Genomic DNA, 18549 nt, shown 5'->3' with positions numbered 1-18549 from the left:
GTTTATTTACTCGTTGTCTGCAGCTGTGTTCACCCTGCCACGGCAGAGGTAAGCAGTGTGACAGAGAATGTGTGGCCTGTAAGAAAAAACGTACATCACTGGACCTTTACAGAAAAAGTCTCCCCGAATTTGCATTAAACAAACAAGCAGGAAATAGAGGAGCCAGAGGGCTGTGCCATGAAAGGTGACGAGATAGAGGGTATGTGTGCACGTGTGTATGAGTGCGTATGTGTGTGTATGAGTGTGTGTGTATATGTGCGTATGTGTGCGTATGAGTGTGTGTGTATGTGTGCGTATGTGTGCGTATGAGTGTGTGTGTATGTGTGCGTATGAGTGTGTGTGTATGTGCGTATGTGTGTGTATGAGTGTGTGTATGTGTATATATGTGTATATTTGTAAATGGGTGTGTGTGAATGGGTGTGTGTGTGTTGATTTTAGATTGTCAGGCGAGGCCTTGCTGAGCAGGGCCATTCCAGAGGGGGCACCACACCCATGACAAGCCCCGGAAGAGCACAGATTGCCCCTGCCTGGGTTTACTCCACTGCGCCCCAGGCTGGCATTGGGGCAAGCTGGACAGTGTGGGGCACTGGTGCGAATGCTGCCCTGTGAGTGGTGATGCAGACGCCGTGGGACTGTTCACGCCCGCTCCCAGCATCCCCTGCTCACTGCAGCACCAGCTGCTGTCCAGCCTACTGCAAACTCACTTCCCTGCCTGTAAGGCACCTTCTTTCTGTGCCATTCTGAGCATCCTCACAGCATGGCGTGCGTGCATGTGTGTGCATGTGTGTGTGTGACGGCCTCCCTACTCATTCACAGCCCACTCTGCTCTCCCACTGTAACACTCTGCTATCTGGATGGGGACAAATGCTTGTCATTCACCACAAATGTGACAGAAGCTAGGATGTGACAGCCCATGGGATCAGCAATGCAAAGAGAGAGACAGAAGTTTGGTTCCACTTGTTCTGATGGAAACTCAGTGTTACTTTCACTGAGAGGAAAATAAACAGCAGAGGAACTAAAAACAAAGAGCCATGAACACCCTCACGTGTAGGGCACACAGCAGGCCCTGCCCTGAGCACACCGCCTCAATGCCACTTAGGCCTCTGATGGTGGCCCTTGCTGGCCACAGGCACAGAGTCAGGGCCCTCAGTCTCATTCCACCCTTGCCATTTTGCAGATGGGGAAACCAAGGCCCAAGAGGAGGAGAGTCTTTCCCACTTACCCATGGCTAGAAAATACAGAGCTGGGGCTAGAAGTGAGCCCTGGGTAAACTGAGGCCCCACATTCACACAGGTGCTATGTAAGGTGGCAGTCAGGGGCCTGGGCTGGCCTCAGGCAGCTCCATGACCTGCTTACTCATTCAGATCACTTCTCATCTCTGCCTTCTCTGGAACTGTCCTGAGCCTGAGTTCACATAGGTCAAGTTCTTAGCTGAGGACACCACGCAATCAATGATGTCCCTCTCACACCAGCCGTACCTGCCCCACAGGCACAGGCTGAGCTTGAAGAGCTTTGATTCATCACAAACCAGCCCAATGCCCTCATGGCCCTCCCAGGTGTGAATGGTCATTGCTGTGTTGTCAAGTTCTCATCCACCCACCTCTGGGTGAGCATATCACCTGTCACCTGTCATCTGCAGGGTGGAAAGATGGCAGTCAGCACAGGGGCAGCGTGGACCCCTGTGAGGCTTTCCTTCTCTCTGGGCTCTGCAAATCCCCCTTTGTACAAGAAGAGTCCCCCAACTTGAGGGTGCCGGAAGCCCCAGTGGGGGCGGTGAGGAAGGAGTCCACCTTACCTGGCCCGATGCAGAAGGAAGCAATGATGGCCAGAATGCACAGGATACTCAGATAAGGGACCCAGGGTGCTTGGTCCTGCAAGAGAACAGGGATGAGGGTGGTGAGGCGGCGGCCACGTGAAATGAATACCCTGTGGGATGGGAGGCGCCTTAGCACAGCAGGGGGAGGGGAGGAGCTGGATTCCCACCCTGTTCCTCCTCCCTCCATCTTCCTGACCTTGGACAGGTCACTTTACACCTCAGCCCCAGCCTCAGCGTCTGTAACATCCACTCACAGACGTGTCGTGGAGAGTTCAGAGAAGCCCCAGCCTATAGGAAGTGCTGAGTAAGTGGGTAACTCACAGCAATCAAGTGCTTAAAGTGGGCAGTATGAGAAGTTTCTACAGACATTATCATGTTTAAAAACTTTTTTCTGGGTGGCGCCTATGGCTTAACAGTACGGCGCTGGCCCCATATGCCGGAGGTGGCGGGTTCAAACCCAGCCCCGGCCAAAAACTGCAAAAAAAAAAAAAAAACATTTTTCTTCACTATTAGTCTTACTCTATAAAGTGCCCTATTGTACCCTGCCATCTCACAGGGTATGAGATTTCACAGAATGTGTCTGGAGGGGCCGCCACTTGTCTGGGTGGGGTGGCTAGGGCACTGACTCAGCCAGAGGGGAAAGGAAGGGAAGTGGTTCCAAGAGAGGATCCCACAAGGACAAGGGTACAGCGGCACGAGAGAGATGCTGCCGGGGAGCTAAGACAGTTCAGAGTGGAGGGCAGGTGGACAGGAAGGCAAGGAAGGCCCATCAGCTCTGGCTCCGGAGTCTCTGGGATTGGGAGAGCTCTGTGGCCACAGAGCGGCTGGCTTCTGTACCAGGTCACACACCCGCCCGCCCACTCAGCTGGCTGTTCTGAGTTCCTCCTGACCATGCCCTGGGTGGGGAGGTGGGCCTGCAGTTACAGTACAGGAGAGACCCCTGCCCCCCACAACTCGCTATCTGTGGAGAGAGAGTGATGAGGTGACAGTGAGCCCCAATGCTCTGTCATCATCACCCTGGGGTTCATGGGAACACAGAGACGGCACTTCACTGAGACTTCCAGGCAAGGAAGGCTTCCCAGAGGAAGAGGTGTCGGAGGGTGTGAAAGCCTCCTGAATCCAGAAAGAGAGGAGAAGCTAGCCAAGCAAAGGAGAAGAGACAGGGTGCCAGAGAGGAGACAGCCGGGCACCCGGTGAGCTGCCCGGCTGTAGGCTGTGGAGGTACCATGGGAGGCGAGGGCAGCCAGGCAGCAGGGCAATGCTCTGACGCTCTGTGAAGTGGGGCTCAGACAGGGTCTGTGAGATCTGGGCAGCCCTTGCAAACATCTGACACAAGTAGCAGAAAGACAACACCCCTGACGTCACCCAGCTGCCTTCCTCAAAACTCCAGAGGTCCAAGGCGACTGCAAAGCCACCGGGCTCAGGCCTGCCAGGGGAAAGCACATGGTCCCCGAGGGAGAGGTCCCACCTCCTGCCAGTCAGCAAGCCCCCAGCACCACCTCTTTGAAGGAAACGCTCTTCCCCATGGGACACCACCACACTAAGGTTGCCTCGTTCTAGAAATGTCTGGGGCATTGAAATAGGTGGCAGATGGTCAGCAGGTGCGACTGTCAGTTTTAAGGTTAATTTTTTTTTTTTTAATGCAGAGACTGTTGATTGTTGCAGCCTTACTTCGTGCTCCCTTCTGTGTCACAACCTGCTGAGACGCCGAGGAAATAGTGAAGGCAGCTGCCCCGCTGAGGGCAGAGCCCCATGAACCTGGGACTTGATCCCAGCTCTGCTGTCTTCTACCCGTGTCACTGTGGGAAGCTGAATTATTTACAAGATATGACAATTAAGTTCTTGAACTCATCCTAGAAAAATTGCTACATGCCACAGTGTTGAATATCACACGGTCACCTTCGAAGTACTCCCCTTGGGCAGCTATGCCCCCCACCAGGGCCTTGTCCACAATTCAAAGCAATTTTGGGACTCTTTCTCTGGAATAACCATTGGAGCTGTCATCATATTACCTTTGATGTCCTGAATGTCATCAAAATGTTTTCCTTTCAGTATTCTCTTTATCTTCAGGTAAAGAACAAAGTCATTGGGAGCCAGCTCAGGGAACCAGATAGGGAAGGGTGTTCCAATACAGTTATTCGTTTGCTGGCTAAAAACTCCCTCACAGACAGTGCTGTGTGAGCCGCTGTACTGTCGTGATGCAATCGCCCTCTTTGCACACGCCTTTCTCATGCCGAGATTATCAGTTAAGATTTACCGTTTCACATGTGAAATTTACCAAATGTAGAATATAAATGTATTCACACAATAATTAAGAAGATGCCGCGAAGGCTATGTTAACAAGTTTGATGAAAATATTTCAAATAGTATGTAAAACCAGCACATTGTACCCCATGATTGCATTAATGTACACAGCTATGATTTAATAAAAAAAAAAAAAAAGATTTACTGCTTCTCTGTTGATGTTTCCTTGGTCTGCTATGCTTCTCAGAGTTAGCTGACGATTTTAACACACCCTCTGACAACTGTTTGCAATGTTTTCATCAGTGCTGCTTGGTATGGGCCACCCTGTCCTCTCTACATCAGTGACCCTTTCTCTCCCTTCAGAAAAACGTTTAATCCATTTGTACACTGCCGTTTTCTTTATGGCCTTATCCCCATGAACTTGGACTAACGTGTTTCTGATTTTACTTCCACTCTTGCCAAGTTTAACAAAAAAATTAACATTTGTTTGTTGTTCCAATTCAAGCCCTGACATTCTCACAATGGCACATAAAAACACACAACTGTAATGAACACCACTCAGCAAGGCACTGCCACATGTCAACAAGAACACAGCTGTGAGACCCTGAAGACCAAGGTCATGAAGTCTCACAGAGCTGTTTGCACGGTGCTGCCAATGTAAGCGCATGGTGGTAAGTTCACAAATTTAATTGTCATGGTATGCTCCTGCCTCAGTTTCCTCATCTCCATAAAGGGAAAAAGACACCAGTGTTGTGAGGATGAAGTGTATTGCTGCCCTTCCTATGAACACACGTTTGCTGAGAGCTTTGCCAAGGGTTGCCAGTGCTTTTCTTCAGAGCACCACTGGATGTAGGGATAGCTGTGTCATTTTAGAGCTGGGACCCTGAGGGAAGCGGAGAGGGTGACTTGCCAAAAGTTGCATGGCAAGTAAGGAAAAGCTGGGATGTAAACAAGTGGTCTGGCTCTCGGGCCCCGCTGGCAAGGAACACGCCTGGTGTGCAGTGCCGGCCCCTGAGCTAGGAAGGGCATCTTGGGATCCTCTCGTACAAGAGCCTCTATCCACAGATGTGCAAACTGAGGCTCAGAGAGAGGACGCATCTCGACCAAGATGACCCAGCTCACCAGGGGCAGTGACAGGGCCAGGAGTCAGGTCTCTGGTCCCCCAGTTCATGGATCCACCTCCAAACCCTCTTCCCCAAAGGTTCCCAGCAGCTCCAGAGCAGAGGTGCTCCCGGGGAGCTGTATCCAGAGCTGTCTGTGGACTGTATGAATCCATAAACTAAAGACCCCAAAGGGATGAATCCAGCTCTGTGCTGACCGCTCTCAAGGTGTGACAGGCACATCCTCTCACCTGCAGTATCAGCGTGATGGTCAGAGTCCCAAAGAAGATGGCCATCAGCCCAAAGCCACCAATGAGGAGGGGTCTTCGTCCCAGGCGCTCAATGACCAAGCCCTAGGCCAGAGGAAGAGACAGAGAGAGATGTTATTCTATGTTTTGCAGAATATGTCTGGGGAACTTGGCCCTGGAAACCAGCAGCAGGGCCGGAGGGTTCAAGGCTGGCTGTGGCACTGGGCCAGCCAGGTCACTGTCTCCAGGGCCACAGTCCATGGAGTGATGCTCTTTAAGAGAAAGAAGAAAGAGAGGGGAGAAAGTAATGACCCTGGGGACCGACTGTGTCACTGCACCCTCTTCCCTGCCACCTTCCTTGTTAGGGTGGATTCCCCTGCCAGGGAGGATGGAAGGAGGAGCCGGATGAGTGTGGGCAGCACCGTCCTCCCCCAGCTTAAGGGCCAGCCTGCCTCCGAGGGCAATTCTTCCTCTTGCCTCTAGGTAATGCTATGGGGCAGACACCCATGGCCGACTGCAGGGGCAGGACTGGTTGCAGAAGGCTGCGTGTTTCCCATCCTGCCTCTGTCTGGGACTCTGTTTCATTCTGGGCTATGATGCTTGGAGCCACTTGGTCCAGCCCTTGAACGCACATCCTTTGACCCAGATTCCCTCAGCCTGAGGCTGCCACTGACTTGCCTCTGCTGGCCCCTTTGTCCACCTCGCACCTGGGTAAAGCTCCTTGAGCTCCTTTAAATGCCAGTGATCTGAAATGGTAGTGATTGTAGCCAAGCGTCCGAGATGGGCAGACATGGGTTTATATTCCCAGTGCTACCACTTTCCAGATGTGCAAACTCTGGCAAGTGACTTCACCTCCCAAAGCTCCAGGGTCTTTGCCTGTGACAGGGGAAGCAGAATGCCCTCTGGCAAGGATGTCTGGAGGGGTGGGCAGGTTAACCTGGGGACTGCTTGCAACACACACATCAGGTATAGTGATCAGGTCAGCTGCCTCTCCTCCCTGCCATTCTACCATTTCACAAAGAGACCAGTGAGGACCAGAGAGGTGAGTTAACTCAGCAGGTATCACACTGTCAGTAAGGGCCAGAGGGCCAGAAATTGAACCAAGAGTGTCCGAATCAAAATCCATGGTTTTGCTCAATTGGCCAGTCAGGCAAATCTACCCAGAAGGGGTGAGAACAGCTGGAGATGTGGGGAGCTTCTCAGGCAGAGAGATCAGTAGCAGCAAAGGCCTGGAGGCTGGAAAGACCTTATCAAAAGGTCCATCTGACTTAGACAAGGGGAGCAGTGACACTGCCAAGGGCTGAGGGGACTCCTTCCTGCCAACTTCAGGTGGTGGCTCGAAAGCAGGACTGCAGGGGTGAACAGTTGCAATTCTGCCCCGTCTCTCTGCAAAGGAGCCAGGTCCCCGGCACCACATGGACTGCTGACTTGAGTGTTCTGAGGTGTTTTTGGTAAATCTACCAAAATCTACAGTTTTAACACAAACCCTGTGATGCCAACATTCAAGTGCTTTGGAGGGTGGTGGGGAAAGAACTGGCTTTGTTTTTTATTTTTCTAAGTTCTCGAGATAAACCCGTATCCTGAGCCAATGTGAAGTTGGAAACATTCTCCCTGATTCGGAAATGATCTCTACAGGTGGTCCTGGAAGACAACAAGGAAATAGCTTTGAAAGAGACGGCACAAAAACAGTCTCCTCACCCCAGGGGGAGACTCAGTCTGTGGCAGGGCTCAGTCCTTCTTCCTCTAAGAGTCATTAAAGTGTGGCCTGTCAGAGGGGATGAGTGTGAGCTGTGGTGTTCCCACTCAGCCTTGAAATCATTAGTGAAGACATTAGCTCAGGAGGGACGCAGACCGAAGGCTCCTGATGCCAGCGGGGGGCGGACTGTCACACTGAGATGCTCCTAAGAGCCCTCCCTCATGGGACTCCTGAGCCACAGGGTCACTCACTGCCAAGCAGCCACCTCCCTCCCACAGTGCTGGGACCTCACACAACCCAGACATTCCACTCCTAAGGATTTGCCCAACAGAAATTCTGGATAAGATTTTAAAAAACAGCATTATTGAAGTATAGTTTTCTTTCAATAAAACATACCCATTTTAATTGTACTGTTTGATGACATATTTAGACAACTTTATATGCCATATAACTATAATTAAGATATTGAACATTTCTCTCAGTCCAAAAAAAAAAAAAAAAAAAAACGCCTGTGGCCCCAGACAACCACTGATCTGTGTCCCAGCACTGGGTTAGATGTGTCACTTGTGGGGCTTCTTGCTGCTCACGATGGTGTCTTGAGATCTGTGCGTATTGACAGTTCCCTCTTATGGCCCAGCAGAATTCCACTGCGTAGATATACCACAGTTTGTTCCTCCACTGCATGGATATACCACAGTTTGTTCCTCCACTGCGTGGATATACCACAGTTTGTTCTTCCATTGCGTGGATATACCAGTTTGTTCCTCCACTGCGTGGATATACCAGTTTGTTCCTCATTCACCTGTTGCTGAATGTGGGTTGTTTCCAGTTTAGGGTCTGATAAATAAAGCTGTTATGAACACTGGTATCTGAATCTGTGTGGAGATAAGCGTGTTGATTCCTCTGTAAATACTGATAAGTGGAATGGCTGGGTTGTATGGGTAAAAACCTTCAAGGAGACAGCTAACATACTTTCCAGTGCCCTTGGGCCATTTTGGGTTTCCTACCAGTGGCACATCAGAGGTCCAGTTGCTCCACTTCTTTGGCAACACTTGGTATTATCGTCCACTTATATTTTTCATCTTTACCGTGAATAAAGGTATCTCTGTGGGTTTTAATTTTCATTTCCCTGAACATTAATGCTGATTACCTTTGCATGTATTTTTTGATCTTTGGGATATCTTCTTTGACAAAGCATCTGCTCAAATATTTTGCTCACTTTTCAGTTGAGTGGTTGGTATTCTTAAATTCTAAGAGTCTTTTTTGTATTCTGAATTCAATTCTTCTGTCAGATGTGTGTTTTATGATTAAGTCTCCCAGGCTGTGGCTTACTTTTTCACTGCCTTAACAATGTCTTTTATTGTTTTTTTTTTTTTTTAGACAGAGCCTCAAGCTGTCACCCTGGGTAGAGTGCCGTGGCATCACAGCTCACAGCAACCTCCAACTCCTGGGCTTAAGTGATTCTCCTGCCTCCACCTCCCAAGTAAACCACAGGCACCCGCCACAACACCTGGCTATTTTTTGGTTGTGGTCGTCATTGTTGTTTGGCAGGCCTGGCCTGGATTCGAACCCTCCAGCTCAGGTGTATGTGGCTGACGCCTTAGCCACTTGAGCCACAGGCACTGAACCAACAATGTCTTTTAAATAGCCACATTTTCAAGTTTTGATGAAATCCAATGCATCATTTAAAAATGACTTACACTTTTGTATCTCAACTTTCTCCAGTGTTCTCTTCTAGAAGCTTCATAATTTTAGCTTTTACATTTAGAGACATGGTCCATTTTGAGTTAATTTTTTGTGTGGTATGGTAGGGTTTCCATTCATTGTTTCCACATGGATAAGGTCCTTTTTATGGCACCATTTGTTGAAAAGACTCGCCTTTCTCCATTGAGTTACTCGGGCGGATTTTGTTTTCTGGACTCTGTTCTGTTCTGTCCCCCTGCCTGGCTCTCCTTATGCCAATTCCCTGCTGCTGGACACTGTGCAGTGAGCACCATGACAGCACTCATGGGGGTGCTGGGCTGCTTCACATAGATTAGTGATTTAGGGCTGATAACATTTCCACGGGTATTACCACCCACTATAACCTCCAGAACTTGAGGCTCAGAGAGGGTTAGCACCTGGCTAAGATGACCCAGGGGCAGAGACAGGATTTAAGTCTGGGTGGCCTAGCTCCAGAGTCCTGTGCTCCATTTCCTCTCCCCACTGTGTGGGAGGCAGGCAGGCTGAATTCCTCGGACTTTCCAACTCAGGTTAAGTGCCCAGTCAGGGTAATGTCTACATGGCTATCCCTGCGTGGGGATTCAGTAGTGTAGACAGGCTAAGAGCTTTAGATTCTTGATCAGTAGTTTAAATTAGGGAAGTTAAGATAGCACGAAAGAACAAAACTCCCCCCTCTTCTCTTCTCCCTGTATATGGTATCTGGCCATTTCAGATGTTTCATTACTCTGTGTTCCTGTTTACTGGAACTGCTTCCTGGAGGCCTTGAGCTCCCCTTTCTTTTATCTTTCACTGCTGTGCATTCTTGCATATTTACTCTGTTGCTGTACCCCATAAAAGACTCCTGAGAAGCGGAACAAGACTGCATTGTTTCGGGCTGTCACTTGGTATGTGAAGCAGTGTGTACCATTCAGGCTTCCAGGCTTTATGCTATGAGTTTGGTGGAAAGTCTCTTTATTTCTCCAGCACTGTGTTCCTTGCTGCCCACCTTCCTAGGTTGGGGGTCAAACCATTGTCCTGAGACAAATGCACATGTAAATTTATCAACAATAACAACTGCATATATATATATATATAGTGCGTATATATATTATATATATGACAAATATGTGCACACACAGTCCCAAAGGTTTTCTTCCTGCATTTGTGTGAGCTGCCTATGATCACCAAGAGCCTCCAATGGGCCAGGCCCTGGTGCTGGGGCACAGAGAAGGCAGAGACCAGAGTCCTTCAACTTGGGGACTTTAATGAGTTGAACAGCATCTTCCCCCCAAAGGAAATATTGAGATCCCCCAGGACCTAAGAATGCAACCTTATTTGAAAATAGGGTCTTTATTTTTAGGCAGTCGAGGTAAAATGGCATCACTGGGTTAGGCCCTAAGGCATAACAACTGTCACCATCTAAAAGAGGAGGCTTGGACAGAGACAGACCCAACACCCAGAGGGCTGTGAGGATGGCAGCAGAGATCTGGGGATGTTTCTGCAAACCAAGGGCACCAAAGGTTTCCAGTAAATCCCTAGGAGTTAGGAGAGAGGACTGGAACATTCTCCCTCACAGCCTCGGAAGACATTAATCTCGCCGCACTTTGACCTCTGACTCTGGCCTCGGAGTGTGGGGTGACTGTTTTCTGTGGTTGGAGCCACTCAGCTTGTGGAGCTTTTTTGCTGCATCCCCAGCAAACATACAGAAAGAACGAACATCTAATGGAGCTCAGAGCCTGTTATATTGTCTACTGAGTGATGAAAAACAAAGACAGGTACCCCAACTATTACTATTAACAAACATTTTTAAAAAGAAGGACTGGAGGGAAGCAAAGCATAGCCTAAAATTTCACTTACTGAAAATTTAGCTTAATCAAAGCTTCTGAGTCTGACAACGTGCTCTTATGTTATTTTATATATATCGCCTTACATGCGTGTTATACATCAGTCTTTGCTTGTGTTACAGTCTCCATCTCTGTATCTCTGTGTGAACTGCACACCATGATCCCTGCTTGGCAGGAGCCACTGACCGCCTCAGGGACCAGAGCCTGGCCGGTCTGCGTAGAGGTGTGGCTCTTGATTGTAGTAGATGCCCCATTCTCTCTGCCCAACTCCAGGCTGGGCCCTATTTCTGATTCTTCTGCTGAGTATAAGCTCAGTCCCTGCCTGGCTTGACCTGATGCTTGTGAGCAGGTGGGTCCCACCAGCTGCCTGTGTGCAGAGGCCCTGAGGCTCCAGAGAAGATGCCGATGGGAACTCTGACTCCTTCAGGACATCCAGTGGGGACTATTCATGCGGGGATCCCAGCCAGAGGCAAAGAGGTCCCTCTTCAGCTAGCCAGAGTGAGCTCCTCAAATGGCTGTAGTTGAGCTTGATTCTGTTGAGCAGCTATGATGGCTTTTTAGGGCCTCACCTGTGCAATGTCCTTGGCCAAGCTGGGAAATGAAGCCATGTGATTGAAGCTGTCACTCAGAGTTGGGGAGCACTTCTCCCACTGGGAACCCTGGGGCTCCCTTTGTGAAGGATGGAGCCCTCAAAACCAAAAGCGTGTCCTTATCTACCTGAAGTCCCATTAGCGCTTCTGGAATAAGCACTGAACAGCCCAGCTTGGGGAAGCCTGGCATCCAGTCCTGCCCCCAGGGAGTTTGGGTTGGAGGCCAAGGGAGAAATCTGGTCCTGTTTTTGCTTAATGTAGCCCCTCTCTGCGCTAAATAGCCATGAACTTGGTCTATTATTTTAGCAGATGTGGGGGAGTAGTCTGTGGTCCATAGAAATGCCACAGAATGTTATTTACCAATGACAAAGAGGCACTGGTCGAAGGGGATTAACTGTTATGATGTCTTCTACGTGATAAGGAACAAAGACAGGTACCCCAACTGTTACACGGCAGCCCTTCTGATGGCAGTTTTAGAGCAATTTCAGTCTGCTGATTCGCAGGGAAGACCAGCCTCCCTCCAAGCCTCCTGACAACTCCTGCTTCTTGTCTCACCCCCGCTGCCTGTGTCTGTTTTCCTTACAACAGCCAGAAGGATCCATTTGAACTCTGCTTTCTACACCTCCAATGGCCACTTAAAAGCTTGTTCACAGCAAAGAAAACAGTCAAGAGGGTGAGGGGACAGCCTACAGGATGGGAGAGAGTATTTGCAAGGTGCATTTGCATCCCTGCAGTCCTGTGGCCTCCCTGGTGTCCTGGCCAGCATGGTCCTCCTCCTGGACATCCCTGTCCATTTTTCCAGGTGTGCTCGGCTTCCTGCTCGTGTCCTGGAGGGGGATGCTTAGGGCCAAGTCAACAGGCTCCCTGCTGTCTGCCCTCCAGGTGGTTCCAGCAGAAATCAGAAATTGGCAGTAAGAAAACAGGGTGGAATGAAGAGAATGAGGCCAGGCTGGTTCCCAGCTCCCTTTCCACAGGGACGTTTTGGCTGGCTCTGTCCTTCCAGGGGAAGTTGCATCTGTGAGGTGGCCCGCCCGCCCTGCATCCCCTCCCTGCCCCTGCATGACCCTGCCTTCATGTCACTCACAGTCACTGTCCCCCTCTTCCTTCTAGCAGCTGCCTCTGCCTGGAATGCTCCTCCCCAGACATCTGAGCCTCACCTGCGGCTGACCACAATATTTCACATCACAACCTGCCCTGGCTGTCAAGCACCTGTCTGGGCTCTGCTGCTCTCTCAGCACCCTTCTCCCTCTGAAATACTGAACCACGACTCACCTGGCACACCGTCCCTCCAGGAGGAGCAGCTGCTCTCAGGACGGGGCCTTCATCTGCTCTGTCCACTGCTGTGTCCTGCACACCTGGGCCTGGCACAGAGCAGTGACCAGCAAAGCGCTGGCTGAATACTGAAGGAATGAACACCCCGGCCCCGGCCCCTTCTACCCTTTGGGAGGCAGCAGGATGTCTCAGCATTTTCTGTGCTTGCTTCTCTTCAGGGATGTTAACGATCAATGGTCGTTACATCAGCTTTCTCTGGTCGCCACAGCAGAGCACCACAGACCAAGCAGCTTAGACAGCTCTGGGGGCTGGGGTGACACCCGGTGTCAGAGGGACACTGTCCCTCAGGAGGATCTGGGGAGGAGCTGTTCCAGGCCCCCTTCTAGTTTCTGGGGTTGCACGGCCTCTGGCTGCATAACTGCAGCATTAACATGTGTGCTTACTATATGTGCACCTGTGTCCAGATTTCCCCTTTTTGTAAGGATAGTCATATTGGCTTAGGGGCCCTCACTATTCTGGTACAACCTCATCTTAGCTTAACTAAGTACAGCTGTGATGGCCCCATTTCTAAACCATGTCATCTTCTGAGGAACTGGGGGCTTCATAAAAATTGGGGGGAGATAATTAAATATATGACAATAATGAACATTTATTGAGTATCTGCTCTACTCCCAGCACTATAAATTACTACTGTATAATTCTAATGACAATATCTGCTCAGGTATGGATCTGTTATTATCCCCACTTTTCCTGAGAGAAAAATGAAAATCAGAGAAGTTAAGTAGCTATCCCCAAGCCACCCAGCTAGCAGGTCACAGGCCTGAACGCCCACTTTTCTGCTGTGTCTCCTCTGCCACCTCCTCCTCTCACACACACTCTGTTTGGTGTCCTGAGATTCAGCGCTAAACTCTAAAGCAGGTGTCCTCAAACTTTTTAAACAGGGGGCCAATTCACTGTCCCTCAGACTGTTGGAGGCCGGACTATAGTTTAAAAAAAAAGAAACTATGAACAAATTCCTATGCACACCGCACATATCTTATTTTGAAGTAAAAAACAAAACAAGAACAAATACAATTCACACGGCTTCGTGTGGCCCATGGGCCGCAGTTTGAGGACCCCTGCTCTAAAGTCTTTGATTCTGAACACGAGGGGTTTGTTGGGAAGCAAGGACTGCAGGCAGCAGAAATTGGCAGGAGTTTTTTTGCTAATTGCGTCAACCCTGTTGCACTTTCCCCTTCCTGGCAATTACAAAAACTCAATGCAATGAGTAAGAGTAACTTACTGTCCGTTCTGACCCCTGATTTGAAAAAGGGCAGAGTCTGCTTCTGGACAGGATGAGCCCCCTACCCGACAAAGCCCCCAACCCCCACGGCAGTGATGCTCGGCCTCAAGCGTGGTGCTCACTGGAAATTCACCCATCAGAAAGTTAATACTGTGCCAAGAAAAGCAATTCAGAAAACCAGCTGTTTCCGCAAGACAGCAATTATTTACAGCTGCCCCAGCTGGTGAGTGATGCCCTGAGCCAAAATCAATTACAGATCAAATGAGCAAAAATGTCTTTCCTATCTCAATTTTATTAGGCCCCAGAGTCATTTTAATGGACTGTCAAAATCTTACAAGAAGAATGAAAAAAAAAAGAAAAAAAAGAACTGGAAAGTCCTTTTGGACAGGCAGTTACTTCAAAAAGTTGGATGAAATAGTGTGTGTGTGTATATTTGGAGACAAGGTAATCAAATCTTTGGAAAGGGCCAGGGGTTTACTGTCTAATGACTCTCTGTCTAGGAATGGGGGTGCTTTCCCCCACTTTGAATGCTGTTTCCATGACAGTTCTGTAAGGGGCTGTATTTTATTGCTGCTGTAATAAAAGTACTACAAACTCAGTTGCTTAAAGCAACACAGATGCCTTACAGTTTTAGAGAACAGAAGTCTAAAATGGGTTCCACAGTGCAAAGTTTACCAGCTTCTGAGGGCTGTGCTTGTTGGAGGCTCCAGGGGAGGATCTGTTTCCTTGCCTTTCCCAGCTTCCAGAGGCACCTGCACTCCTTGGCTTGTGACCCCCCGTCTTTAAGGCCAGCCACAATGCCACTTCTGTCTCTGCTCCCATCATCACTTCCCCGTCTCCAACTTTCACTCTCCTGCCTCCCTCTCACTTATCAGGACCCTGTGGTGACATTGAGCCCTGGGTCAACGAGGACCATCTATCCCAGAATAATCACACCCGCACAGTTCCTTTTTGCCAAGTAAGGTGACACACAAGGTCTGACAATTAAGTTCATGACCTCCTCCTAGAAGCAGGGCTCCATACCTCAGTGCTGAGTATCACTATGGTCACCTTCGAAGTACTCCCCTTAGGAAGCCACGCAATGAAACTGGTGCCTAGCTCACCCTTCAGAGCAATTTGGGAACTCTTTTTCTGAAGTGGCCATCAGAGCTGTCATCATATTTCTCTTGATGTCCTGAATGTCATCAAAGTGTCTTTCTTTCAGTATTTCCTTTATCTTCAGGTAAAGAAAAGTCACTGGGGGCCCAATCAGGTGAGTAGGGAGACAGTTATCTGTTTGCTGGCTAAAAACTCCCTCACAGATGGTGCCATGCGAGCTGGTGTGATACCATTCTCCTTCCAAGATTTTCAGTTAAGATTTTCCTGTTTCTCTATCAGCGGTTACTTGGTCTGCTGTGCTTCTCACGGCCAACCATTCTGATGCACAACTTGACAAATGTTTGCAATGTTTTTTATCAATTCTCCTCTTTCCTGGCTACCTGTGATGCTTTCTCTCCCCTCCGTAAATGCTAAGTCCATTCGTATGTGGCCATTTTCTTCATGGCATTATCCCCATAAACTTGGACTAACACGTTCCTGATTTCATTTTCACTCTTGCCAAATGTAACAAGAAATGCAATGTTCGTTCATTGCTCTAATTCAAGCTCCGGCATTCTTGCAATAGCACACAAAATCACACAACAATAATGAACACCATTCAACAAGACACTGCCACGTGGGACCCTGAGCACAGCTGTGACACACGGAGACACTAAAAGTATGAAACTTTACCGAGTTGTTTGTAAGGTGCTGCCAACATAAGTGCATGAACTTAATTGTCAGAGCTTACATTCATGGCTTCCAGGAAGAAGAATGTGGGCATTGTGGGGAGCCATTGCTTTGTCTACCATGAGTGGGCATGATCATGTGCATTTTACAGATGAGAAAATAAATTCAGAGACACCGGGCAATGTTCCCAAGACCACTCAGCTGCTACGCAGGTGATCAGAATTTGAATTCGGAGTTGCCTGGTCCTAAAGCCATAGTTCTTTCTCCCCAGGATCCATCCCGTGCTCCCAGCTTCATGCTGAATTTAGTCTCATGGTTTTCCAGAGTTTAGGATAAATGCTACCATTTTAAAAACTGTTTGAGGAACATGACATCGAACCAGACAAAAAGATTACGATGATAATTTCTGTGAAGTAACACTTGCACATGCTTGCAGATGAAATTGCATCGTACTTCCCAAATCTACCTGACACCCCATTTGCACTTGCCAGAAGCCCATTCACAGTCAAAGTTGAAGATGTTCCTGAGACAGCACAAGAGGAGTTCATTGAATTTATCAACAGAGATGCAGCGAGAACTGATTTCTCTACAATGCCAGTTACAAAATTCTGGATCAAGTGTCTGCAGTCATATCCTGTTCTGTCTGAGACTGTGTTGTGCCGCCTTCTTCCATTTCCAACAACCTATCTTTGTGAGACAGGGTTTTCCAGCTCGCTGGTTATCAAGTCTAAATACAGAAGTAGACTTGTTGTGGAAGATGATCTTCGTTGTGCTCTTGCAAAGACTGCCCTGAGAATTTCTGGTGAGAAAGTTGCGATCTCAACCTTTGCACTGACGTTGGCTTTTTTACTTGTACTGTCGCAAAATGTAGCTATGCAGTTGACTGTTGTTATATTAAGACAGTTACCCTTACTACACCATGCTTCAAGAACAAAATTTAATTTATTTATAATTAGAAATAAATATTTCACAATATATAAAAATAAATAAATAAAATAAACTGTCTCTAGTGGACTGTTCCATATCTATTCTTGTATCTCTGGATCTTTTAGAAGATGAAAGGAGAACCGGCTGCTCGGGGCTTCTCTTTCCTGCACTGAAAACTGCTGGGCCTTCAGGTCTTGACTCCCTGGTCCCTTCCTTGAGGAATCCTTCCTGTAGGGGAGAGCTCGCCTCAGAGCTGCAGGTGGTGATTGTCTGTTTCCGGGTCTGCCTTTCTCTCTAAATCATGCCCAGTTCCCCAGTGACCACTGGCACTGCGTGAGTTTGCCTTCCGTGTTTGTAGAATGAATAATGCATGAAGTGGTGAGTCTAACACCAAAGCTCAGAGGCCATCCCTTCCTGCTCAGGGCCTGCAGAGGTCCCTGCACCTCTGAGCAAGATGTCATCCCACCTTAGCTCAAAGTCCCCTCCCCTGAACAGCAAGCTCCTGCAGGCAGGCACCATGGCAATGACCCTCCCTGAGCCCAGCCCAGGGCAACAGCCTGACCATGAGGAGTTGGCCAGAGCTCGCCTGCAGGGCAGCATACTGAACTGGCCATTGTCAGGATGCCCATGACCCTCCATGGCCCCTGCTTACAGGCGGCGGGAGCTCCCTGCAGAAGCGACGACTCTGGCTTTACAAAGGTCCTCTCACTCTTTCACAGGAGGACAAAGTCATTTACCCTCCTGTCCCAGGAATACATCGTTACATATTTCAGCTTTAAAGAGAGTGGGGACCTGAGGGAGAGCTTCTGGAGCCAGGGAGACCAAGGATGGATGTCCCCACTCCTTCTGTGTGCCCCTCATTCAAGGGAGGGCAGTCACTGGACTGTTAGGGTGTGAGAGCTCATGAGACCCTCTGTGGGCCACTTCAGCGTCCTGGGGGGGACAGCAGGGTCCCCACAAGGTTACCTCTCCCTACTCCCTCAGGTCTGATGTAACTGATGCTGTGACCCTGGGTAAGTCCCTTTTTTGGGTCCCGAACTGTCAAAAGACATCAAGGGTCCACATGAAACTCTGATCTCTGTAAGGATGTTCATCACAGCCTTATTTAGAATGATACATTTTGGGAACCTACCTGAATCGGACAAGAACCGTGAACACTCGCTTGTCAGATGCTGCTGGAATTGCTTACTGTATATTCATTTGTTTAACCCTTGGCCTGCGCCTATGGGGGCAGGGACAACATCCTTTAGAAATAGGGAAACTGAGTCACAGAGATGTGGGGTAACTTACTCAAGCCATGCAGCTGAAAAAGGCACAGAGCTGGGATCAGAAACCGGCCGCGGGACTCTGCTGACCAGGTCCTGAGCACCAATGCTCAATGACCCTAACCTGCTAGACCATGGGTCAGGAAGTTACCATACAGCAAAATTTTGGAGAATAATACAGCTTTTACCACTAGTGTTAAGTCAGAGGGAGTAAGGATCACACACGTTTCTATACATATAGTACACTTCAATAAAAATTACTTAAGTAATCAATAATAAAATGGAAAATCATTCTTACATAGGATCATGTGGACAAAGACAAAGCTGGAGTCAGCATATAGCATAGAATTACTGTATTATGGTGTGACACCTGTATGTCTGCGGAGGAGGACAAAGGGGGGGCAGACTTCTTAGTAGTGTGACTGTAGGTAATTTATGCTTTGTTCCTCTCTATTTTTCTGAATTTTACAAATTCATGAGATGGCATTCATTTCTTACCAGGATAAAATAGTTTACAAAAAATAAAAATTAGAAACCCCATATTTCCCTATTGTTTTCATCCCAGACTGTCTGCGTTCTTCCACTGATTGAAGATAAAATTAATAATGAAAACTGGGCACACTCTGTAACTGCAGAATAACAAGAATGTTGTGAAACCTCCAGATTGGGAGACGTTGAAATATTTTCCCTCTTACAAAAAGGCCGTGAAGCGAAGGGAGATGAGACTGAACATCACTCCTCTACATTTTTTATGATATTCATTTTTTTAAAAAGCATCTTGTTAGAAAGACCTGCTA

The 18549-nt window shown here is 48.6% G+C and overlaps 1 protein-coding gene across 7 annotated transcripts in view; it reads right to left on the bottom strand.

The window, feature by feature from the left end:
* Nucleotides 1-18549, bottom strand: part of SLC2A9 (solute carrier family 2 member 9) — a 180648-nt gene that overhangs the window by 24476 nt on the left and 137623 nt on the right. For all 7 annotated transcript variants that reach the window (XM_053566685.1, XM_053566682.1, XM_053566686.1 and 4 more), the window contains 2 exons: nt 5412-5513; nt 1796-1871 (listed from right to left, as the gene is read on the bottom strand). In XM_053566685.1, the coding sequence (XP_053422660.1) occupies nt 1796-1871; nt 5412-5513 (178 nt within the window). The remainder of the gene's footprint in view (nt 1-1795; nt 1872-5411; nt 5514-18549) is intronic.

This window comes from Nycticebus coucang, chromosome 17 (assembly GCF_027406575.1).
Source record: "Nycticebus coucang isolate mNycCou1 chromosome 17, mNycCou1.pri, whole genome shotgun sequence".
Taxonomy (NCBI): Eukaryota; Metazoa; Chordata; class Mammalia; order Primates; family Lorisidae; genus Nycticebus; species Nycticebus coucang.
Note: the sequence above shows the minus strand (reverse complement) of the source record. Positions and strands in the feature narration are given on the sequence as shown.